This window comes from Nestor notabilis, unplaced genomic scaffold, assembly GCF_000696875.1.
Source record: "Nestor notabilis isolate BGI_N333 unplaced genomic scaffold, ASM69687v1 scaffold11982, whole genome shotgun sequence".
Classification (NCBI taxonomy): domain Eukaryota; kingdom Metazoa; phylum Chordata; class Aves; order Psittaciformes; family Psittacidae; genus Nestor; species Nestor notabilis.
This window is the reverse complement of record NW_009918772.1, coordinates 1-25767: the sequence shown is the minus strand read 5'-3', so window position 1 is coordinate 25767 and position 25767 is coordinate 1. Positions and strand designations below refer to the sequence as shown.

The following is a 25767-nucleotide window of genomic DNA, read 5'->3' as shown; positions in this document are numbered from 1 at the left end:
TTGTCCTCGTTTAACCCTGGAGGCAGCCAGCTCCATCTTGCCTCTTCTGCCTCTGCTTCTGTCACTGACTCACTGTTACCATCTGTGGGCCTGGACAGCAAAGCTCTTGCTATCACCCCCCCATCACCTAAGCTGAAATAGGCTTATGGACACTGTGGTACAATGTGGGATCACTGATTCCACTGGGTGGTCTTGTCTCTTGGCCATTGTTCCTTTGTGTTTTATGGTCAGGTGAATGATTGAAGGAATTTCTATTCATGCAGACTGATATGATAGAAATGGTTTAATTTATAACAAAATTACTGAAGGATCTGTTGACATGGATAAGAGGAAGGGAAGTGCATCTAAGTGGTGTCAGAACAAAAAAAAGTGTTCATATAGTTAAAAACAAAGAAGAAAATTATAAAGCCTAAGAGTACTTATTCTGGTGGCAGAAGAAGGTTAGAAAACAGAACAGTAATACCAGCACTAAGTAAGGAGTCACAGTGTCTGCAAAGAAAAGTGATTTTCTCAAACATGTGTGCATACAAATACATTTGGGTCACTGGTTAATAATGAAAAAGCAGTAAAAAGCAAGTTTTAACACAAGCAAGTTTTGCTGAAGACTAGAGAAATCATTCCCCCAATATTAGTAACACTTGCTTCACAGATACTATCTGGTGATTCCTGTATGATATTTATAATAATATGTGGTATTACTGTAAAAGGGATAGTTGTACCTTACCAGCATCCCAGTGTCCGGAGCGGTGTGCAGCCACTCTCACCCAGCAGGAGTTTAGTCATCACGATTCAGAAAGCATAGATTTATTGCAATCAATATACCTGAAGGTAAGGTTTGCGTAGATAACATTTGATTGATGGGTTGAAACTATGAAAAAAGACAGTTTTCTTAAGTGTTGTTTGGAGAAAGTAACAAGTGTGCTTTATTTGTATTTTCATTGCTCAAAGGTGTTGTTGAATGCAATTTTATGTTCCTGTAGAAATGTGCAATGTTGATGGATTTGATTGTCCTGCAAGAGGTGTTTGGCATTTCCAAATAACCCCTCTGTGACCACTCCTCCTGGGATGCAGCTCATTTATTGTGGTTTATTGCCTCTCCCTTCTGTCCTGCCTAGCCTGAGACATGGTCCACTCTCTTGGTGGTCACACTGTTTGCACTGCCTTTCCACTTATGCCTGCTGATCTTACCACTTTTTTTCACTCCATTCTGTATATTTAATTTGAGTAGATTCTTAAACATAAAGCTGATGTAACTGTGAATTTATTTCCAGGTTGTTATATGTATCAGTTAGAAATATATCCCCTTTTGTTTTCTATGAAACATTTCTTCCTCACTAAGATATCATTTCCACGTTTGACATCCAGAATGATTAAGTAGCATATAGGGAGCTGTTTCTACTTCTAAGAATAATCCAAATAGTTGCTCCCTAGCACACTGTTATTGCAGCATCGGTTGTTAGATTCATGAGGCAGGATGATATGTAAGATCTTGGATTTCTGGCCACCCAGTACTACCAGTGAAAACAGTCTTGCAGTCTTTGCACTGCCAAATCTCCCAGGGACTATAGAGAAAGTCAGGGTGCATAAATAACTCAGAATCAGTTGCATGAGTGTGGGACTAACAGCAACACAGATGTAATATAACTGTTTTAATTCTTTTCTAATGCAGACGAGGATCCAATGTCTCACTGACTTTGGATATGAGCAGTTTGGGAAGTGTTGAGCCTTTCATCACTGTGCCAACCCCACGAGAAAAGGTAGCAATGGAATACCTACAGTCAGCTGGTCGTATCCTCACACGGCAGCAGCTTCGAGAAGCGGTTGCATGTTCTCATTTACTTCAAACAGAATTCATGGTGAGTTTAACAGCAAGCTTTAAATGTGGATTTTTTACCTAATTGGCACAACAGAAACTGTAGGGAAAAAATAATTGGGCAACACTTTAATGTCAAGGTATAAATTCTTTCTGAAGAGCAGATTAGATGGTTTCAACGTGGTGTTTTATGATTATGCACTGAAAATAGATAGTCAGCTATATCCATGGATAATACAGATGCCTCTCAGTTTGAAGTCCCATTCATAGATGGGATAAATGTTGTATTCGAGCTATGGTACAAACAGCCAGGACTGTAACACTGACAGTTTCAAAGAGATCATAAAGGCTGTGATGACAGAAAACACAGTAATAATTGGAGATTTTGTTTATTCCCATGTAAATATCACATATTTTTGCAACTTGAAGACCTAAATTTTTAGTAACTATAAATGACTTTTTGGAGCAGACAGGGACACCCACAGTCAGTCAGTCCAAAATATCTTTTAACAAGTACTCCATACAGAAAGCGTGACATACAGTGGGAAGTTAGAAACAAATCAGAGCAGGAAAAACCCAGCCAGGGAAAACACGTGATTACATATTACTTTAAGACCTGAAAAAGACTGGTATTGAAAAACAGTCAGATGAAAGAGGCTGTAAGAAATAAGGAGATACTTTTTAGAAGGAAAATAGAACAGAACATAAACTGAAGCTAGTTGGATGTGAGAGCTATTCAGCAGGCCAAAAAAGGTTTTGAATTAAAAAGAAATCATAATTCCATTTTCAAATATATCAAAACCATGAGACTTACCAAAGAGTACAAGGATAAATGGATGATCAAAAGAGTAGAAAAGGAATTTGAAGAAGTTGTAACAGTAGGAGAGAAGTGACTGCATTATTTGCATCTGTGTTGATTATAAAAGAACTTGAGGAATTTCCTACCTCTGTGGCAAGTAGATTCAAACAGGTCACTGGAGGATCTATCTATTGAAGTGTTAACAGCAAAGGTTCTAGAACGAATCAATAAAATGAATAAAAGCTACTGTCTGGAATAAGCTAGTATTCACTCAGGAATCCTAAAAGAGTTCACATGTGCAATAATTGATGTATTAACTGGGCAGGTTTAATGTAGCACTTGAGCCCCAGCAGCTGAGGAATCAGAGGGACAGAGGTAACAGTTTTTCAGAAGGGCTCCAGAGAACCACAGACCTAGAAATCTAATGTCTAAATCAGAGACATTGGAAGGAACTTTAATAAAGAAGCCAATAGATATATGAACAAGTGCAGTACAGTGGGGAATAATCAAGATAGCGTAGCACTGGAAGGACTGGTTGCATCTCAGAGTAAAAGGAGTTCACCATTGGAGTCCCAAAAGCATCTGTTCTGAAGGTGATACTGACCAAGATGCTCCTAAGTCATCTGGAAATGGGAATAAATAATAAGATGGCAAAGTTTGATGATGACACTGTATTACTGAGGATAGTGAAATTAAAAATAAATCTCAAAGAAATTACAGAAGAGGTTTATGACAGTGATGAGGCGAAGGAAATTCAGGATTGATAAAGTGTGACGCATTTGGGAGAAAATAGCATTGTATACTTTGACAGGTTCTGAAATACAAAGCTAACAATCTTGGGAAAAGAACTAGAGAACAATACAGAAAACATCTTTATGACACTGGAAAAGTCTGTTTTGCATTCACAGCTGCATGCTGCTCTGATCTCTGAATCTCAAAGCACATACAGAAGTACGGCAAACATAATCACACGTAAGTGCAGCTTCTGTATCAGGAGGTTCTAAATAGACAAGGACTTTACTGCCTAGAAAAGAGACTGTGAGAGGCTCTAACAGAAGCCTATAAAATCATGATAGCAAGGATAAGGTGAACATGGAGTGATTATTCATGGTTTTTAATGCTCAAAGAATGGTATCAGGTAAGCAGTGCAATGCAAAGAAAAGCTTGCCCTGTTCAAGTTCAGATGCTTTGATACCAAGCATCGGAGGGTACCAGAGAGAAGGAACCTAACATAACCAACTGCCTAACTCAACCTTAGCCTAACTCTTTTAGCTTTTACAAATCACCTAACTAAACTAAACAAGCAAAGCTTTATAAAGCTGCTTTAATAGCTCGAATTTAATAAATAGAGCCACACAGAAATGTGTATCCTAACAAGGCATGTAAGAGCTGGAAGACCTATACAACCCCTTGAACATGCTACAGGTCTAACAAAGCCATACAAACAATTCAGTTTTTATTAAATGTGCCAAAGCATGTGATCCCTCAAGTTTCATTTTGTTTTCAGTTTGTACAGGTAAGTCAATAGAACAGACAGACGATGAATGCCGTCTTGCTCTAAAAATAGTTTTTCATGATGAATAATTGCATCCTATGAAGCAGTACTTTTATTCACCTTTAAAAAGCTGGGGTTTGTAGTAAAAGTCATTTGATTTGCTTAAGAAAAATAAATCCTTCAGTGTTTTTTCCAAAAATTGGTCAGACAGTGTACATGGAAAAAATTATAATCATCCAACATACTTTTGTCACCAGCTAATGCATCAGTTCTCTGCCATTCTGCTGCTTAGGCAGGAAAACTAGAAGAAATAATTTCATAGTGCTTAAACCCCCTGTGTTAGGAGACAGTTTGTACAGACAGCTTGGCACCTTCATGGGATTCTATTTTCCTAAATCCTCTCACACAGCATCTGTGCATGGCTTTGGGGCAGTAAAGACTCACATTTTATTTGTCCCTCAGGGAGACACAACATGGCTTTAGCCATTCAGCATTTCCACAGAATTTTATTGAAAGATCATGACTTGTCTATTCCATTTTCAAACCATTTTTTAAAATGTATTTTAAGATGAAGCTGTTGAACAGTATCTGTTTAATATCTTCCTTACTACAGATAATAGCTTCAGTAGGAACTTGAGGCATGCAAAGAACACAATATATAACCCTCACTAGTTCTGCTCACTCAGCTTGTTTTAACTAGCTAAAAAAATAGAATAAGACAGTCTTCTTGAGTCTAAAATTATTAGTTCTCATAAAAACCTTCCAAATGTGCAAAAAGTGGAGAAATGTTCAAAGTTTTAAATGGAGAACTGAAACATGAACAGTTTCAGGTTATTTTTAGTTCTTTAATTAACTTTTTTTTATGAACAGTTAAGGGAGGATTAACTTTATTTTTTGTTGTAAAAAATGGGAAGTTACCATAAAAATATTTTTCCATAGTATTTATTAAGAAAAAAAGAGTTATTTTATTTTTATTTTTTTTCATGCTAACAATTTTTTTTTAAATGCTAAAAATCTTGTGAGAATATACCTGTTTTGTAAGCAGGAAGAAACATAAATTGCCCAGCATATACTTCTTCAGTAGCCTGAGCTCATACCATTCAAAAGACAGAATGTCTGAAGTTGGTGACAGAACAAAAAAAAATCATTATTTCCAAAATACTGGAATGCCAGAAAATACAGTCTTGCACGGGAAAGTGCCAGATTGCTAAATCTATGAAATTTGGTTCTCATCAAAATGGAGGGCTGACTGTAATGAATATCTCCCTGAATTTTCCTAAATTTTGCCACATTTTCTTGAATGCTTTCAGAGACTCAAATCATATCTGTGTATAATCGTATAACTGAACAGTTGTAGCGTAAAAATCTAATTATTAGAAGAGTACTGCCCAGAGAGGTGAAGTAGCCCATGAACAAAGGCATATGTGTATACGCATCTATAAGTGCATGCATGCAACTGAGCACATGAATGTGTGCAGCTTATGCATTATTTCATCATCTAATCATATGTAACATGCATATATGTTTAATAAAACAAATAGAGATATATTGCCTATATAGCTACAAACTTTGTATGCTAATTTGTACATCTTCATGCTATTTGCAATCTGCTGGGATTATTTTCCCCCGTGTTAGCAGGAACATTATGCCCATAATATTCTGATTTTTTTTTTCCCCCTGGAATACTTTCTTGCTTTTCACAGCCAGTTTCAGAATATGTGACTTCTCTGTGGCTGTGATCCACAGTGTATTGTCAGATTTCTGTCTATGGACTTGGACCCACAAGTACTTATTACTGGGAGGAGCCCACTGACTAGAAAGTGTTTACAGGATGTAAGTGATTAATATTATTAATTGACCTTGCTGGCCCAGAGTAATGCGTTTCTGTTTTCAACTCAGTGGCATTTCTGCATCTGTCAGTAACTCGCCAACTGATGGACTATGTTAAAATATCAGCAGGCATCAAGAGGGAAACAGCCGGGCAGCTGGAAGAGCCTGACTGACCACTGTCTCTTGTCATGCAAGCAGAGGACTCTTTCTCACACATCTTTTTCCAGTCTCTGTAGATGACAGATGTAGATCATCTTAAACGCAGGCTTAAGGTACTGCTCTGTCTTCGTGTATAGTTCAGAGGGGAAACCTTTCAGAAGCCATGCACTGGTGGTGTTTATACCAAACCAGAACTGAATCAGGGAACCTCTAGGTCAGCCACTAGGTCAGCCACTGTCCATTAGAGCTGATTTGGAGCCTAAGAGCCAAGGCAAAGAGTCTCACAGAGATCACCATGGGGAAGGGGTGAAAGTCAGAGGCAGGTATGACGGGGGTGTGAGAGCTCATTTTGATAGGTTCATGGAGGAGGAAGGGGCATTCGAAGCAGGCTGAAGGTGAAATGGTTTGACCTGAAGGAATGAGGATGAGGTTTATGCAGGGATGGAGTCTTAAAAGTGATAAGACCAGTGTTTAGCACAGACAGTACAATGAGTTGAAAATGGACTGTGTAAAGTAACTGCAAGGGAGATGTATCTTAGCAGCAATACTTTGGTTGTCCTGAAATGAGAGGCAGCAAGTTGTTCTTTCGAGGAGTCAGCTAAAGAGCAAGATTGAGACCAAAGAAGAAACTGAGGAAGAATAAGGAAGGCCCACTAAACACATGGGCATAAAGCAGAGAACCTAGGAAAATAAAAACCAACACAGAAGCTGCAGCCTCATGCAGTAAAATGTTCAGAAGCCAAGTTGGGAAACAGAAGAGATTCAAAGCAATTCGTTATGACCCGTCTCAATTTTACTTTATTTTGCCCTCTCTTCAGCCAGAAAAGTAAGAGGGTACCTTTCCCTGCTTGGTTAACCTATGTAAAGATCTGCTGTTGGGTGCATCCTTGGCAAGCTGTTTGGGACCTCATCCCTGTTCCTCAAAATATCCCCACAACAGCCAGTCATGCTGGGCAGGACCAGAGCTTGGGTCTGAAGGACAGTGGCCATGCATCCATCTGTGCCAAAGACCTGGGCAAGCCTGTGCCTGTGAAGTTAGAAACCTGCTGATTTTGGAGGAAAATCCTTCAATAAAATTTCCAGTGGTGCAAATCAAAGGACCCTTCCATTCTGGTGTGTCTGTAAGAGGCAATTATTTAATATACTGCTGTCTCTTTGTATAAATGTCCCAGGCTAGCAACGTAATGTAATGTAATGTAGTAATGGCTGTGCTTTTAAGTGCTTTTAAGTAGAAGTATTAATTTACTGAAGATCAAATCCCAACTTGCCCTATAATAATTTCAATAATCATGGCCAAAATTAAAAAAAAAAAAAGAAGATTGGAGTCAATTGAAGCATTTTTAATGTGATTTTGCCAAATTGTTTTGGTTGGTAAAACATCTCCCACAATCAGGGAAAAAAAAACAAACTACATGTTTCATCTTTCCATTTTCAAAGAGTTGTTTTTATTCAACCGTAAGAAAACTAACAATGTTTCAGGGCCTCAAAATCGAAATTATTGTTCATCCCCTTAGACCAAGTGAAACATTTTGTTCAATGAAAAATTGGACAATTTTTACTTTTCATTCTGACAAAAAAGTTTGAAAAACAGTAATTTTCAGTTGATCAGGAGTTTATAATTTGTGCATTTTTGGAACTTCAAGCAAACTGTCACATCAGTTACTTGCACATCTGTGTATTTAAAGAAGACAATGCAGATCAGTCACTAAAAGATCAAAATGAGAATCAAGAGAAATAGCTTCAAAGTTTTATTTCACTTTTGAGTCACTGAGTGCAAAATACTAAGGCACTTCATTCTAGCAATTTCTATAAAAAACAAGTGAAGTCTTTGACATTATTAAGGGCTTTACACAAAATTTAAGCAAAAATGTTTGCCTGCATTAATAATTAAATATTTTAAAAGTTCCTCCCCCAATTACGTAAAACATTGTACTTTTCTGCTACAGTACTGCACTTTTCAACTCTACTTTTCTAGGACTGTTGTGCATTTTAACCTCTCTCAAGTTCCTGTAAAAACTTTACTTTTAATAATTCATCAGAAGTGTTCCTTGGAAGTCACCCCTTCAAAATGCAACTCCCTGTGTTTATCAAAGGAAGGGTGTTGACAGGCTTGAGGTGGGAACCACTTTTTTTCTTAATAACTTTGATGTCAAAAGACAGTTGTGTAACAGCAGATGGCCTTCTGGTGATAATTTCCTGCATGGTTCCTTTGGAAACACCAATCTGATTTAATTTATTTTTTATAGGAAATACCAATGAATTTTGTGGATCCCAAAGAAATTGACATCCCGAGTCATGGAACTAAAAACCGCTATAAAACAATTTTACCAAGTAAGTAAGTTAGCCCTTGGTTTCCTATGGTGACATTTTGTCCTGCATTGAGAAGGGATTGCTCTGAAAATCTAGCTGTCTTTATCTTTGATCATTGTGTACCTATTCACAAGCATATTTATAGTCTATGTAGAAAGATAACAAAATCCCAGTGCTGTAGGACTGGGAAATGCAGAACTCTCACTGGATGCCTTAGTAGGTCCAGGCTTCGGCAGCATTCCAACCATGTACTGAAACCAACCTGGGTTTTCTCTGGGGGACAGCTCAGGCAGATGGGTAGAGAGAGGTCCACCATGCCTTGCAGTGGTTCCCCTGATCTGGATGCTTAGAGGGCCAAGACTTGCCTCCATCCATCATAGCCCACACTGTCCTGCAGTGAAATCTGTTTATATTAGTAAGAAAACCACTCTCACACAGTGCTGCCTCATCGTTGTTGTAAACTTGTTACTTCTTTTCTATGCTGCTTCTGTATCTTCATTGGCCCAGATTCTTTATTTCTAACCAAGTAACAATTGCTTTGTTATAATCAGAGGTGGTTGAAAACTTTTCAGTGGAATAGTTTTCCTTCAAAATACACGTTTCTCTGAAATGCAGCTATTCTCATAACATTTGCTGGGGCATAATGAGATATTCTATTTCTCTTTTATTAGTCACATTGGTTTGTGTTCAGTTTCAAAATAAGTTTTGACATTGCACTAAATATAGACAGGAATAGTTGAGATTTTATAAATTCTGACATCACCAAAGTGAAAAAGTTCAGTGTTTCAAAGACAGACCCACAGAAAAATGTAAACCCATCCCTTTGTTTAGGTTTGGAATGAAGAATACTTTTAAAATGACAGCATATCCTACCAACTAGAAATTTGTTTTCTGATCATCTCTATAATGTCCTTGTAAGCCTATGTTATATGTTAGTCGTGCAAATTCACACACTTCAAAAATCACAAGATTTTTCTCAGTGAACCTGAATGCATTGTAATTTGTTCACATCACTCAAAGGCCTTGCAGCCAAATTAATGAAAACTGATGGCCTTCAGCCACTAGATTAGTCTCAGAAATGTGGTAGATAGCTGGGAAAGCAACTCGTGTGGAGTCCTCACTTCCTTTCAGCCCCCAGTAAAATTTCCATTGTCTTCAAGGTTAGTTTTTCTATTGCAGCTGATAGCTCTGTGCATCTGAAGGAAGAGAATTAAAGAAAGTAAGTGAATGCAAGTTATATACCAAATAATCAGAAAATTCAGCATCCCTTAGAATCTGGCCCAGCGTTAACAGGATGTACACTGAGGGTGAAGTCCTGACCCCTTTGACGACAGCAAGACTTGCCATCAGCTGCAGTGGAGCCAGGATATCACCAAGCCCCCCTCCGCCTGACAAGCAGATTTTTGGAAGGAGTTCTCCCTTCCCATAGCATCTTGCGTCCAAGCTGCCCCAGCCACAGCATCGCCTTCAGCAATGCCTTGCAAGTGTGATGAGTCCTACTTCACTGCAGCATGTGTTTTGAATTGGGACACAACAGCTGGGCTGTGGTTGATGCTGATGAGCTTTGAGAACCAGCATGCCTTTGTGTTTTCACCTCCAGTTAGCTGGGACGTGCTGCTAACTCCGTGGCGCATTTTCAGTCCAAGCACACTGCTGGTGCGCACCACAACTACTCACTGACAGGCACTTTGTAACCGTCCTTGACAGAAATCAAAAGGTCTGTTGTGTGTTAGCACCAGGCCTTTTCAAAGAAGGTATTTTGTGGATTGAGGCACATGCTCGTAATAAATACTCGCACACCCCACACCCAGTCCACGAGGGTTTGGAAATGATTCGAGTGATTAAATAGAACAGCCTTCCAGGTTTCCTGCTCAGATGATATCAACCCTCTGCTTTGCATGCCCGCATCAGCTTTTCCATTTCCAGCGCTGGGTGCGTCTCCTGAATCAGGGCACCTGTGGTGACAAGTGACGTTTGAGCTGATGGATTATCTCCTAAAAATGCCCCGTCCTGCCAGCCCCACCCTCTGCCCTGTGGAGGATGTTCTCATTTTCTGAGATAATTCTGGGGCAGGGTGCGTGAGGGCAGGTTCGTGTTAACACGCACTGCCAGCCAGACACACTCATGGGAAATAAAATAAATGCCTAATGAAAATTATTCTATATGGAAAACTATAAAAGGCAGGAAATGTTACATTACATGAAAGATGTTTCGATTGTAGTATAACATAGCCAACACCCTTATGCCTCTTCAGGCACAAGAGCGTCAGCTATGGCAAAGAGGCATGGGAGGCCTCTGAGTTTTCTAGGTGTTACTTGCTTTATACATGCATATATATATATGCACTTACATATATTCTCATACAACTAAGGAGGGGACAGTGTGGGATCAGAAGCAAGTGGCTAAAACAGTCCCTTAAAATCACTGTTTCTCCATCCTCCCTCCTGACTACAACCCCAGTCATTGTTAAACCCCACTCCGTATCTTCAGCTGCATTCCCTCTGCACTCTCCCTGAGCCAGTTTCCAGTCATACACATGGATTTCCCAGTCTCCCACCACAGTCACATCCCTGTGGCAGAACACCAGCCCTGCTGCTCCCTCCTCATCCTCTTACTCCACATCTTCACCTTTGCCTGCTTGTCTCCAGCAGCTTCTGCTACATGTGCCAGCAGCAGGACCTCAGCTTCAGAGCCATTCTTTTCCTGTTCCTACCTCACTTTTCCCCCTCAAACCAGAAGCAGAATTCCCATGGTGCTTCAGGGCATGTGTGGGCTCTTGCTTACAAAGGAGCAAGTGGCTTAACACTACAGGTGTCTCCATGTGTGCAACACATCCAAGGTACCTGGATGTTACTCCTTACCCCTTTCTGAAGAGTACCCTCAGGGCAAAAGCCTACATGAACCCTGACTATTCTATGATTCTATGAAAACACTTGCAGCAGAACAGCAGATGCACAGTAACATGAAGGTAGGAATCACTTGGCAGGTCAGACCAACAAACCACAAGCTGTTGCTTGAAGCACTTGTGCTAAAACTGCCTCTGACTCTCCAGCTAAAGACCAGGGGGGAGTTAAATCTAAATTGCATGAACGAAGCACTTTATTATGCAAGCTTATGGACAGATGCTGGAGAACCATTCAATGCTGAGAATTTTCCAGCTCCCTTGCACTACAGTCCTGACTACGAACAATCATGTTTGCTGCAGTCTTGTTTGCAGCAATAAGATCACCAGCAAGTTTCAAAAAGTAAAGAAAAAAATCATATTTACAGATCAGAAGGAGAAAAACTGTTTAATCTTCAACATGGGTTTTATTCAACATGGTTTCATCAAAGCATTTTGTATATCTGTGTGAGTTGACAAAATGTTGTGGTCACCAGCATCATAACATCTATAATATTTCTAAATAGCCAGTATTACATTTATCTATGTCATACTGCATAGTTAAAAATGTAAGTGGATATCTGGCAACCTTATTTCTAGTAGATAAAAAAAAAAAATTCTCTTTGCATGAGTAAAATTTTGTCACGCTGAAGCATTTTTATTAAAATGCAGTTGTGTTATTTGCCTATTCTAATAGCCTAATCCCCACCTGGCAGAGATTAGGAATGCAGTCTGGTATGATTCTTCTGTATTCTGCTTTAACAGTGTTTACCAAATAATACCAGTATCTGTAATTCATTTATTGACTGCAAACAAAACCAGGCAAAATAGGGGTGGATGAATCTCAAAATGTTTCAATATCTGAAAGATTTACGAACTTTTGGGCAGCAAGTGTGAGAGCAGTCTGCCTCACAAAGTTTTCATCTTCCTTTCCTGCTCACAAAACAGACATATCTTGAGGACAGCCCTTCTCACAATACTTCAGTCCTACTGCTGGTAAGGCAACTAGGACTGGACTGGGAGTTACAAATGACTTATCATGGAAATGCTATGAACGTGAACATACGTGTGCCTAATGAATTCAGAACATAGTAGCAGTCAAAAGAAGAAAACAACCACAGCACATCATGCCCACTGTAAAATGAACACAGCCTTTGCAATGGGACAAAGCCTCATGTCTTCATGACAAGGGGGAGTTCATGAAGTGGATGAATCTCCAGCATTGCTGGCAGCTGGGGAGGCTGTCCAGCAGTGCCACTTTATAGCTCTCCTTGTTGCCTGCACTGGGCAATCTCACGTTGGCAAGCTCCAACCACTTTTACCTCTTCCTTTTCCTCAGCCTGGTAAATACAGTTCAATATCAATCTTTTAAAGATGGAGTTAGAGGAAGCTGCTTCTATTCTAATGGGAGAACTATCCCAGACTTCCTAGATACATGGAAGAAAACAGCAGTAATTTTGCCTCAGTCAGAATTGCAGGAGACATTTTTTATTAGTAATTAAAAGTGCTTAACAGCTCTGCTGCATTTCAAGATTGCTTTACAAAGATTGATGAATTCAGCCTTGCAGCCACCATCTGTGTCTTTCTGATGCAGCTTCAGACTCTCAGACTTTGTCATCTTTGAGGAAAAGATTATTACCTTCAAGGTATTTGTCATTCAGGAGGAAGCAAATTACTTCCATTTGTGTCTGATGATTGCTTAGTGGCTCTGGATGCTTAAGGGCACTCAGGTTTTCCTCATTTCGGGGCTGAGTTTATAGCACTTGCCTATTTCACAACGGATCAGGACTGTTAATTTAGAAAAGATTCCCATCCGGAAGCAGTGTTTGTTTCGTTGATTGGAGTTGGAAGGAGGTCTCAGAAATTATGAAACTGATTTAGCTGCTCCTTAGTATCAGAAGGATTTATCTTAAGACATAGTAATTAAACTGGATGTTGAGTCTGTTTGGAAGAGGGTTTTTGAGGTAGGGGTCAAGCTACACCAGAATCAAGAGGCATTGTGTGAGTTAGAGGAAGCGGGTGTTTTTTCAAGGCCACGTAGCCTGAGGCATTTGTGGAAATGGCTAATAATCACTCTGTACTGAAAAGGAATGAGAGGTTTCCTGTCCTCATATTGTTAAAGGGGGAAAAAAAGTGAAAAAGTTGGGAAAGCTAGTACAAAGAGATTTTAACACAAGCTAACTAGGGTTCATGTAGTGCTGTTAATAGAGAGGACAAGACTTCCACACACAGACTTTGAACTAGAAGTCATACATTCGTTTGCACATTTTAAGAAACGTGTTTCAGAACACCAGCCTGTGTCCTGCAAAGGCTCCACTCCTGTCCGAGACACTCCTATGACCTCCAGTGGGAAAATGACATACAGTATGTTTGAGATCATCCCCCCTCTTCCTTTGATTTGCAAAGGTTTTATCTTGTTCTTAGGAACAGGATGAAAAGTAACAAAAGGAATCCAAAATCAGCTCTGAAAATATCCCTTTTTGCTACTACATATGCATAAATTATATAATTCTTGTGTAAACAGCACGGCCACATAATAGTGTTGTCTTACAACTCTCCAGTTCAGCATCCACATGTGTATCTTTGAAGAAATTGCTGAGATTGCACTCAGCAAAGCAGCTGTCAAGAGACTATTTCCAAACCAATAGATGTCTCGTAAACTGTCAAAAGTTATTTTAGCAAATTGCCAAAGTATTGTTTTTCAATACAGAAATATTTCATATCATTTTGTTAACAGTAGAATTTTTTTTTTTCAGAAAAGGTGTGATGAGAGCCAAAGTGTGTCCCTAGATGGCCACAACATAGGCACCTCATTCCCCACCTCCTTATCCCCTTCTGTTATGCTGTGCAATTGAGAATTTACTGGCTTTAATTCCAAAAGGGTAATTAATATATGGAGAATCACAGCATCACAAATGAGCACACAAAAGCTTTCTTTGCAAGGGGCATTTAGAAACCCACAGCTCTATACTCAATAATGCTGGGCCCTGCTCTGTTCTAGATCATTCAAGACAGTGAAGGAAAGAAGAGCATGAAGGAAAATGTTCCCATATTTTGACATTGCATCTCCGGCCTGGTACACATGAATGGTCACAGGTTGCATCATATGGAACACAGGACTGAAGGGAAGGATAGGTATTACCTGGTCCAGCACATTACAGTGAACTTAAATTAGTATAAAAACACATAGCTGATTTCATCCCAGGGAGAGGAAGCTTTTCTTGATGTAAATCCAACTGTAGTCATTAGAACAGTACAACTTCAGGCAAAGATATCAAACTTGAACCCAAAAGACTTGGCGTATTTATCTAGCATCATAAAATGATATGACACAAGTTTCAGAGACAGTCTAGGCAGGTCAGCATGATACTCAGCATAGGCAGACTAAACCTTGCTGGATATTGCCTGGACCTGATAGTGTTGCTTCAATGCCCACAGCTAGCTGGGATACTTCTCACAGCCAGCATTGTGCATACAGGTTACCTTAGTTACACACAATGATCCTTTGCAGAGGAAAGAGTTGTGTGCCTAATACTTTAGTGCTTGACAGCCCCAAAGAACAGTAGATTATTTTCTTCAAAAAGTCTTCAATTTTCTAGAGAAACCTTCTAATTACAGATTTTCTTTTCAATTTCCATCTTCCTTGTGCTCTTAGATCCTCTAAGCAGAGTGTATTTGAAACCAAAAAATCCATCTGACTCCCTGAGTACCTACATAAATGCTAACTACATTAGGGTAAGTAAACGTACACTCTTCATGTGCTTTTGAAACAATATTTGATTTTCCAGTGAATACCTGTTTTTGCCAAGGTGCCGCTCATTTTATTCCTACCCATCTTCGTTGATAATTCCTAATCTTTTTGTCTACATTGGTATGACAGTAGTAGTTTCATGAGCTATTTGTAACAAAGACCACATAGCCATGAATGTACTAAAATGATTGCTGTAAGAAAACAATTTATCAAATAGTTTATAAAAATATTAAGAAACACATACATTACTATTTATTTACATCAGTATTTACCTTTTAATATTGTCTTTCTGCCTTATAGTAAGGAAATTAGAGTTACCTTTTAACAGTGAAAGAGATACCAGTTATTGCCTTTCCCTTTCCTCTGCTTCCCTGCAGTTTGCCTGACATTTCTTTGACCTTCTGTACACTTGTGTGTCTTGGTACTCCCTATGCTGATATGCCAGCCTTCCTATAGGGTCTCATAAAGGTGCTTCTCCCTTAGCAAAGATATATAGCAGAGTCTTTGATTCCACAAGCATTCATGTATTTTAAATCTTTTTTCCTGTTATGAATCTTCATAGAAACCAGTTTCATAGTTCTCATGTTTTTCCTGTGGCTTGTTGACTATAAACTATCTTGTAAACACTGCAGCAGTATGGATTAAAGTACCACTGGATGATGGAAAGCCCCAAAAACTTGGAGAACAGAGTAAGCTAGAAGAAGCCAAGTAAGCAGGGAAATTTGAGAGGGACTGATGCATTCTCAGGACCATTTCAGCCCATCCAGTTTCGAGAGGAAAAACTGTTATACTGAACAATTTCTGATCTGCTCTACTCTTAGTCATAACTGGTTTCAGTTCAACTAACTTGGTTTTTTTTAAATTCCAGATTAAATTTTCTACTCTTTTAGAACATCCACCTGCAATTTTGGTTGACCACATGGATTTAAAGTAAATGCTTTTGTGTCTGTTTCTAAACCAGGGATATGGAGGTAAAGAGAAGGCTTTCATTGCAACTCAGGGACCCATGATTAATACCGTGAATGATTTCTGGCAGATGGTTTGGCAAGAAGACAGCCCTGTCATTGTTATGATCACAAAGCTGAAAGAAAAAAATGAGGTATGACAACTAGCCAAACTGAGAAATTATTTCTATGGCTGCGTACTGTAGAAAGAACCTTAGCAGATATGGAAGGAACCTAGCAGATAACTGGCTCTTAAATAATCTGGTAATGGGCAGTGTGATAAGTAATGTAGGGGTAGCCAAATGCACCAACTGCAATTGCATAGCCATCATAAGAGCTGTATTTAAAAAAAAAGACAAAAAGTAATTTCGTTTTCTAGATGTGTGCTGTTGGCTTCATAATTTTTTAAGAAACACCTCATTTAACTGTTGGTCACCTCTGTACTTCTTGTTAATTTTTGGTATATAAAGATGAGATGGTTAGTGTTACAGTTAGAGGTTTCCTGACATGGTCGAAGTTTTCACTTTGCTATAATAGCAGGTTTTGAATCCACTCCAGAAATTACAAATCTTCTGGACCATTCCAGAAATACAGTTTTGGCTCCCAGATGCCAATACCGCGAGAGGGACTTGGCCAGAATGAAAATATGTGGCTATTTACCTTAGTACCAAGTAGAGATGACAATTGTATTTTAATTGCTAATGGCCATCTAACTGCCTGTTATGCATATGTGACTTTTGGATCAATTCCGAACTACATCTTTAATAGCTTTATATAGTATTCATATAAATTGTTGCCAGGTTTTCCTTAATAGTGCCAGAGTCCATATTTGTGACTGCTGTACATTAGGAACAAAAATCACTCTCCCTTGCAAAGGGCCAACACAAAGCTGTGTTCGGGAAGAATGAACTTTAAAGAAGTGGTTTACAAGGCTTGTGGACAAGAGAGAGACAGACATGAAGGAGTTTGACTTTTTTCTTGAGTCTAAACTGCTAGATGGTATCAGTTCCCAACTCCAGTTAGGTACCTCAACCAGATCTCAGGACCTTGCCAGGCAAGCACCAGGACCATATTGCCCTGGCTTCACTCACAGCCCTGCTCTTCAAATTCAGACACATGTGATGATGGAGAAAGAGAGTTTATTCAGGCAAAGTTCACAGTCTGAGTGGTCAGGAGACTGAGATCCTGAGTGCATTCCCAGGGCTCAAACTCACTGCCCCATGTAAATGTGGACTCAGTAGACATTCTCTTCTTTCTTCTGCTCTTGACTGCTGCTTGGCTCTTTGTCACCATGAGTTTGGGCTTCTAACATGAACTTAAAATCCAGTGGATTTTAAGAAAGCTCTGTGTAAAAAGAAGGTTAGTCCTGTAAGATATCCCAAGCCATATTTCCAAACCGGGTGGCATTTTGCACTAGACTGTTCAAACAAGTGTCCAGAAGCCTATGTTAAAAAGATTACTCCTGAAAACATAGAAAATTTACCCTGGCCTAATAGGCCAAAAGGATAAGTATTTCACTGAGGAAATGCTGACTGTTTAAACACTCACATCTGACACTGTGTAAGAAGAATGACTTGAAAGAAGTGCCCAGTGGTTTCCACCATGTCAGGAAGCCCTGTGTTTACCTGAGTTACGCAGGCTCTAGGCATTGGTGTTTATCCGCATTGTTGTGGCCTGGCAGTGGTAATTTCCTCCTAATAGAAAGGGTGGGGAATCTCAAATCGTTCCCAGGCTATATAGAGAGGCTGTGTTTGCACAAGCTGTCGTGGCCTGTCTAGAAACCCTAGAAACTCTCCTGCTGTTAGCGGGATCCTCCTGAAACCTTGCTTGCTCTTGGAAAGGAAACAGCTTAGCTAGTGGCTGTGCTTTCTATAGAGAAGGTAAGAGCAGATGTTATTTAGCATAATAGCAGTTGATATTTTTTTTCTTCTCTGTTGTCTGCTTTATTTCCATCATTTTCAGAGAAGTGCATCTGCAACATACACACATACAAATTCCTTCATATTTGAAAGCATACTCATCCACATCCACCCCTGACTATCAGTTACAGGCCTTATTCCTCAGTTGGTGTAACATCAGTCAGCCTCTATTTGAGCTATAATGTACTATCATGTCTAAAGTAATGTGTAACGAGGGAGCTCTCAAATGAGAGACACACAAAAATCCTTAATCTCAACAACAAATTCATTTATTTAGCATAAGTAAAATTACTTGGGACATTAGTGTCCTAGTGCAGTATACTCGTGATGAATTTGCAATCAAAATGGGAATTGTGTGAAATGTTGATAAACAAAAGTTTCTGTAGAGTTACTTCCTTCCATGAGAGGAAAAAATGGTTAAGACTTGCTGCAGTAACAGTTCTTGTAAGATGGATGAAGATATAATATGAAAGTAGAGCGCTGTGCAAAATACTCATTTCAGCTGTATGAAGAAAACATGGAGCATTCAATTACTGGATTTTCTTTCTTTTTAAAGACTGATAAAAAAAAGGAGATTGGTTTGTAAGCAAGAATAATGCTGAAGGAACTATGGGTGCTGTGGGTATTTTAAGCAGAATCTGTAAAACTTGCCCTCAACACTACACAATGTCTGAACAAATTGGAAATCTACCCGTGCAAGGAGAGTCCACAGAAAGGAGCTTCTGCCTGCACAAATAATGAGAAACTTGGAATTCTAGGCTATAATTTTAGGGTTAATATGAGGAAAATCACATCTCATCTAGTGATTTAGGTACCCTTCATGGTCACTGAAGAGCAGTAGTCACTTCCACAGAGTGACCCATCCCACTCTAAAGAGAACAAAATAAATCACCCACTGAAGGTGACTGTCTCTAATTCTGTAGTAATATTTTAGGACAGGTTATTGCAAAGCTTATCCCTGAGGCACATGCAAACTTCATATATTACAGAATTTAGTCAACTGGAATTTAGATAAATATGTGGAGTGTAAGAATTTTATAAACTTCTATATAATTTTACAGAGAAATTTATAGACTTCTGTTGTATCAGCTGTTTTTCGTAATTATGCTATGTACTCCATAGCTAATATCCATTTAGTTTGCCTTAAAAGCTTACTAGCAACATGACCTGTTAACCAGGAAACATATTTTGGGAAGCATAAAGAAAGAATACTGTGTGGCATTCTACAAGAAGAAAGGACTAGTACCGACTGATGCATTAAACAATGCATGTTTATTCAACTCAGATAACGTAAATCTTGTTGTCAGTAATTATCTAGGACAATCTTGTTAACTCACTGTTTAAAGCTCATATTGTTCTTCATGGAACATTTTTTTCCTCACTTTATCAGCATGCTTATCTACATGCAGAAAAATAGACTATGGAACTCAGAAATCCTACCTTTTACAGTGTTTGTCTAAGCCTCTTTGGAGATTGCTTATTAGTTGAGTATTGGTACCATAGATATGCCTTGGGTTTTGGAAAAACTTAAGATTTGGTCCTAGTTTTGAGGATTTTAGTACATGAAGGCAAATTGTGCAAGCCCTTTTAAAGTATACCTCATGATTCAGTTAGCAGTGACAGTAAATAGAGGGCAGGAGTAAAAAGGGATTCTGGAATTGGAGCTTTGTTATAATTATTTATTACTATTGTGTGTTGGCCTGGTTACTGGGACACATAATATGTGCATTTGTTGGCATAGCTGTATGGAAAAATAAGCAGCCAAAGTAAGCAACTTCACAAATATTTGAGAATTGTTAAATTCTTTTTGTTCAGGGTCCAAATCCAGGGAAAGTAATACAGGTAAATAACAGATCAGCTGAGAGGCCCCTTGTTCGGCAGAATGGGGGGACTAGGCTGCAACAGGAGCACTTCTGGCAAATGCTCTGGCAGGTGCCAGCCACAATTCAAGGCAGGGCCAAATCCTACTCAGTTACAGAGATCCACCTCAGGAGCAGTCCCATGAAGCCTGGCACCTGGTGGGTGTGGGATGGGGCATGCAAGGAGACAGAACAGGGGATGGGGGGAGCCTAAGCCTGCAGACCTGTCGCAGGGGGAAGGACAAAGGCTGAAATCAATTAAAGGTCATGCGAGATACTGTTTCTTGTATAAACTTCCTGCTTGGGTCAGGGAATGTCATTTTTGTGAGGCAGATCAGAAACAAATAACCATTTATTAGCAAAAAGCTAACCAATGGAAATGAATCTGAGGGGGGAATTTGAAAGATGGCAGGAAGGTTAGAATTTCCGCATGGAAGTAATAAGTTTCCCAGGCTTTTAGCTGCCATGGAAGTTGTCTGGGATATTTTGTTTTGGTTTTTTTCTCGCTACATAGAGGATTGTATGTTCAACCCCAAGCTCACAAAATGTGTGAACTATTTAGAAAGTCCTGTAATAAATGAATATGCTGAAAGGGAAACTATGTGGCCTGAAAGAAGCACAGGGAACAGAATCAGGACCAGCAGAAAGAGTGGAGGTAGAAGAATGTGATGATAAGAACAAGTAAATTCTTCATTTTTTTTCTGATACATACTATTTGCAATAAGCTTCTACTGATCACAGACCTAAGACTAGAGAGCAGACTTCTCAGCCACTCTGTTTGGCTTCTGAACAGGTTTAAAATATACCTATTTGGGACCAGTGGAGTTTTCTTTCAGGTTCAAGTAATGGCTTGAGGCAATTTACTCATTTTTGCTAATGCTCCTGGGATTTACTATTTTATTTTCTATATGTCTGATACCTTTATCCCTCCCATCTTCAGCTTTATCCCTTTTTTATAATTAACTTTCGAAAACATGTTAATTCCCCCAAATATCTGTCTTCTTAGAAGTGCCCGAGAAAGCTGATCCCAGTTCTATTTTCAAAGCTTTTTTTAAAGCAGTAACAAATGGTATTTTTAAAAGATGAACGGAGACTGTGTTAAAAATACTACTTTGTATCTCACTAAATGTAGACAGACTGTTAAATGAAAGTTATTTTAATGAACAGCCCCATTTCATTGTCCACCCAGAGCAAGTTGCCAATTCCAGTTCTGGGCAAGAGTCAAGAAAAACACTCTTCTGAAGTGCCTGAAGGCTTTGTAGTGAGTGTTGTATGCTCACATTTATCAAAAAGTCTCAGGGGTTGACTCAACTATTGTTGATTGTCAGGGTACAATTGTGTATTTAGAGTTTTCTTTTCCCCATGTTAGCACTGAAAACTACACTCCCAGGGAGGGGCATGAATTGCAGATCTGGCAGATGATAGTAGCTATATGTGTCACATGGGGGGACTGTGGAACTTGTGAACACCTTTCTTTTCGTACAAATTTCTGAGTATTTTATTGCCATTCTTGATGTCTTCGGGGAGACAGCAAATTTAGGATGTTCGAGTAATGCTGCAAAAGACAGGATCTGAATGAAACCAGTCAGATTGGCCAGCTTTATGTGGCTTTCACACACCTTACACTATTAAGGTAATGAACATCTATTTTTAGAAAAGTATTTATACAACAGAGATGATTCAGTTCAGTCAGCTGTTGTGTTATCGAGTAGCAGCTTAAAGATCACACCTGGCAGTAAAGCCTTGCATTTCACTGATATTTAATTTTGGATCATTTTTAGCATGATTTACTGGGAGTTATGCTTTATGGCAATTAGTTATATTGAAGGCATTGTTTCTTTTAGCTGTGTAATGTAGACTGCTGTCTAAATATGTACTAGTTTCTTCAGCAAGAGTTTGTGAGGAAATACAAACAATTTTTTCGGGGATTCCTATTACTGTAGAACTGTGTTTTCTGGGCATTTGGGGTTTGGGTTTTTTTTACTTGTGCACTGGATATTAAAAAGAATATTTTCTTTAATTATTGGGGTTCTTTTTATTGAATGAACACGTCAGATTGGCCAGCATTATTTCAGAAAATGTGGCTTTCAAACACCTTACGCTCTTAAGATAATAAGCATCTATTTTTAGAAAAGTATTTATACGACAGGGATGCTTTGCTTTCAGGTAGACTATAGAGATACTTTCATGGAAATGAATGTGAAGCTGCAGTTGACTTGAAGATAAGCAAACTATTGCAAGGGAAAAATAAAATGGTTCGTATTGTAGGTACTATTTCTTCATCTCCTTTCTAGTAGATGCTTATCAGGTACATTGCTGAAATACTGTAACACTACTGATTCATTAAGAACTCTGTATATAATTTTGTGTAGCTCTAGCAAGACTGGTAGATTTTTTTTAACTTTCATTTCCAGTAAGTTATATAGTAGACAACTCCAATTCTGCAATATACCTTAACATGCACATCAAGTCCCATTGAATTCAGTAAGATCTAAGGGCACATTTACATGCTTTGTTGTATCAGCACTCAGGAGAGTAAAGAATATAGAAAGTCTTGTAAGGAGAGGACAAACTCTGAATCTCTTGCGCAGAAGAAAATCTCATTTGGAAAGAGTAAACTTTATAAATTTAATTCTATGAATTAAAGAATTTTCTAGGAAAAAGAAATCTTTAATTTTGAATGTGGAAAATAATTCCTTTAACTGAATTTCATTGACCTTTTACGAATAAAAACAGCTGTTCAAAGTGGTCAGTGATAGAGATCCATATTTGAAACACTCAGATCCTGAAAATCAGGCCTAAGTCATTCTTTAAGAACCCTGCAATGTCCTATTTGGGTATGCTTCTGACATGAGTAACACCTTGGTTGAGTTCATCCGAACTTTCCAGACAAATACATTCTATGTAAAAATTAGATATGAATATGGGTCCAGGATCCAGCTTGTTGATGACACTGATGCTTGCTTTCCAGAAATGTGTGCTTTATTGGCCAGAAAAAAGAGGAATCTATGGGAAGGTGGAAGTCCTTGTTAACAGTGTGCAAGAATGCAAGAACTATACTATCCGTCAGCTTACAATAAAGGTAACAATCTGCATCCAAGAAGCGTTGTTCCTATTACTGTCTTTTTTTAATGTTAATGAAGTTAAAAAGCTGGTTTTAAGGGTCATAAATTTTTACAGAAGGAGTAACTGAGCTATGAAGCTCACAGCTGCAAGATATGATTGAGACCAAAGTACTGCAACACTTACCCTACTGCTGCTTTGTATCACCCTGACAATAAAAAAGTCTTCAAAAAGAGTGCAAGTTCCACTCCCTTGAATTACATTTGCTTTGAGGCCTTTTAAGCATGGCCAAAGCAATGTAAAGGGATTTTAGTTAATGAACGAACTAGCATAGCATCACTCTGAAAAAGATAAGCTGCTTGTATTGTGTGCTGACTGCATCCATAGCCCATTTGAGAAACTAAAAATATAAGGAGTGTATAAGGAAAGCTTCACGTTTTAATGGTTCTGACTAAACATTAACTCTGTAAAATAAGGCAGATGCTCCTTCTCTGAGTTACTTCCCATATTACACTTATGTGCTTTTGGATTGTTCTTTCTGCTGGCAAAGCATTACAATCAGTAATGAACTAGGAAAATTTGTTTGGTGTTTCAGCCCAGGCATTAAGAAGTGGGCATAAGTCATAATGTCCAACACAAATTACAGTAGCCCATATTTAGCTCCTTTGCTTGTTGAAATGGTAGCAGCCTCTCTTGGAGAGAATAACTGGACAAACCGAGGTGTTTGATTAATTTGGGAGGGCAGTTCTTCTGCACCTTTAACTTAAATACTCTTGTAGTTTTAGTATCAGACCCTTATGATGATGTCCTTAAAAGGCAGCAGAAATAAATAATAAGTAGGAGAAGCCCGGATCAAGCTAATCTCTCTAGATCTTCTTACTGATCTAACGCAGACCTCTGGCAATTCCCAATTGACAACAACAGTCAGCAGGTCAGCAGTCAGATGGACAGAGTGGAACTTAGCCGGAAAATCAGAAAAGTTTTCAGGTGCACAAAACCCTTCTTACAATTGGGTGCCTGGAAGCACACCTGTTACCTACAATTGCATCCTCAGAGTCCAATAAAGAAACAAGTTAAATCTCTCTTAGCATTTTTACTGTCTTTTTACTATAACATTAGAAAAATAAAAAGAATTGTTCACTACCAGTGTGCTTATAAAATCTGCATGTTAATTTCAGCAAGGGAGTCAGTCCCGGAGTGTGAAACACTACTGGTACACATCCTGGCCGGACCACAAAACCCCTGACAGTGCTCAGCCTCTGCTGCAGCTCATGCTGGATGTAGAAGAGGACAGGGTGGAATCACCGGGCAGAGGGCCTGTCATTGTGCACTGCAGGTAATTTGTAATCCCTCTCTGAAATGAATGCCCAAAGCAAGGCCACAACACATCACATCCTCCTAAACAAAGAAGTTATTTGGGGAAGAGTAAAATTCCCCAGATCCTCTTCATGCTAATTGACTTTTTTCAGTTCATATTTCTGGATTTGTGTTTTGGAGAGAATTCCCTTGTTGCTAGCAAATTGTTTTTGAACCATTCTCTGTTTCTGCTAATGAACACTGTTCCTGCAAGACCAGCTAGAAAATTATTTTGCTTCTGTTTCCTAGTCACGAAGAGAAGGCTGTGTGGAGACCTCATAGCAGCCTTCCAATATCTGAAGGGGGCCTACAAGGATGCTGGGGAGGGACTCTTCATTAGGGATGGTAGTGGTAGGGCAAGGGGGGATAGCTTTAAACTTAAACAGGGGAACTTTAGGTTAGATATAAGGAAGAAGTTCTTTACAGTGAGAGTGGTGAGGCACTGGAATGGGTTGCCCAAGGAAGTTGTGAATGCTCCAGTCCTGGCGGTGTTCAAGGCCAGGCTGGACAGAGCCTTGGGTGACATAGTTTAGTGTGTGGTGTCCCTGCTCATGGCAGGGGGGTTGGAACTAGATGATCTTAAAGTCCTTTCCAACCCTAACTATTCTATGATTCTATGATTTGCTTTCTTTTTAGTCTTGTTGCATAATTACATGCCTAAGTCAGATGCAATACCCTATGACTGGTTGGCTAAAATGTTGAAAAGCAAGTCAGTTTACAACAGCAAGCATCAGGTACAAATTTGGAGACCAAAACACATCAGTAATAATTTCACAAAGGCAATTGTTTTGATACTCAAGAACAAAGTGTTATTCCGCACTCAAGAGCAGAGTGCTATTCACACAAATTGTAATAACCAGAGAATGGCCTTCTAAGAATTCTAATTAAATTCAGTTTTATTGCTTTATCTTGATTCATTGCCCCATGTTGCAACTGAAGTAGCAGGAATTAGTACTGGATTTGTTGGTGGAAAGAAGTAGGTGAAAAGTGAAGCAAAACAGAAAAATGTAAATTAAAATCCATGTTTCCTTACTTCCTTTGTCTCATAACTGTGATGACACATCTCTTGCAGTTGGAATACTACTTTCTTTTTTTCCTAGAAGTACATCAAAACAGAACTTCTCATCTTGAACCACTTCTTTTCAACTCCATATTTAGGAAATTTAGAGAAATGGAAGCCAGATTTGAACCACCCATCATTTTTCAAAACCAGAATGTGATGAATAAGGAACTTTCCCATATTTTATGCAGCTGTTTTATCAGGAATTGTTTCTCTAAACAATCCACAAATCTGTAGATAGTTATTGAGAATTATATTTTTCTAGTATGGATCTTCAATAATGGAGGTCTTCAGAAAAATAGGATGTCTTTCTGAGGTGAACGATATGAGAGTAAGGTCTGTAGTTATGAGGAGGAATTTATTCATTATTAAAGACCCAGATATCATCTCAGTTGTGATTAAAATTAGTGATTCTTCAGGTTCTTAATGAATTAATATCAGAACTATTAAAATTAATAGTTCTAAAAATTAATAGATTACTCATAGAATCATAGAATAAAGTTAGGGTTGGAAAGGACCTTAAGATCA

General features: G+C 38.8%; 1 protein-coding gene across 1 annotated transcript in view; it reads left to right on the top strand.

Annotated features, from left to right (window-relative positions):
* The window catches only part of PTPRR (protein tyrosine phosphatase, receptor type, R), a gene marked incomplete at both ends in the record, with an annotated part of 59562 nt that extends 35403 nt beyond the window's left edge, over positions 1-24159 (top strand). Inside the window, 6 exons of the mRNA XM_010009898.1 lie at positions 1670-1856; positions 8343-8427; positions 14943-15022; positions 16000-16137; positions 22732-22842; positions 24002-24159. Coding sequence (XP_010008200.1) covers positions 1670-1856; positions 8343-8427; positions 14943-15022; positions 16000-16137; positions 22732-22842; positions 24002-24159 — 759 coding nt within the window. The remainder of the gene's footprint in view (positions 1-1669; positions 1857-8342; positions 8428-14942; positions 15023-15999; positions 16138-22731; positions 22843-24001) is intronic.
* Between the last annotated feature and the right edge of the window lie 1608 nt (positions 24160-25767).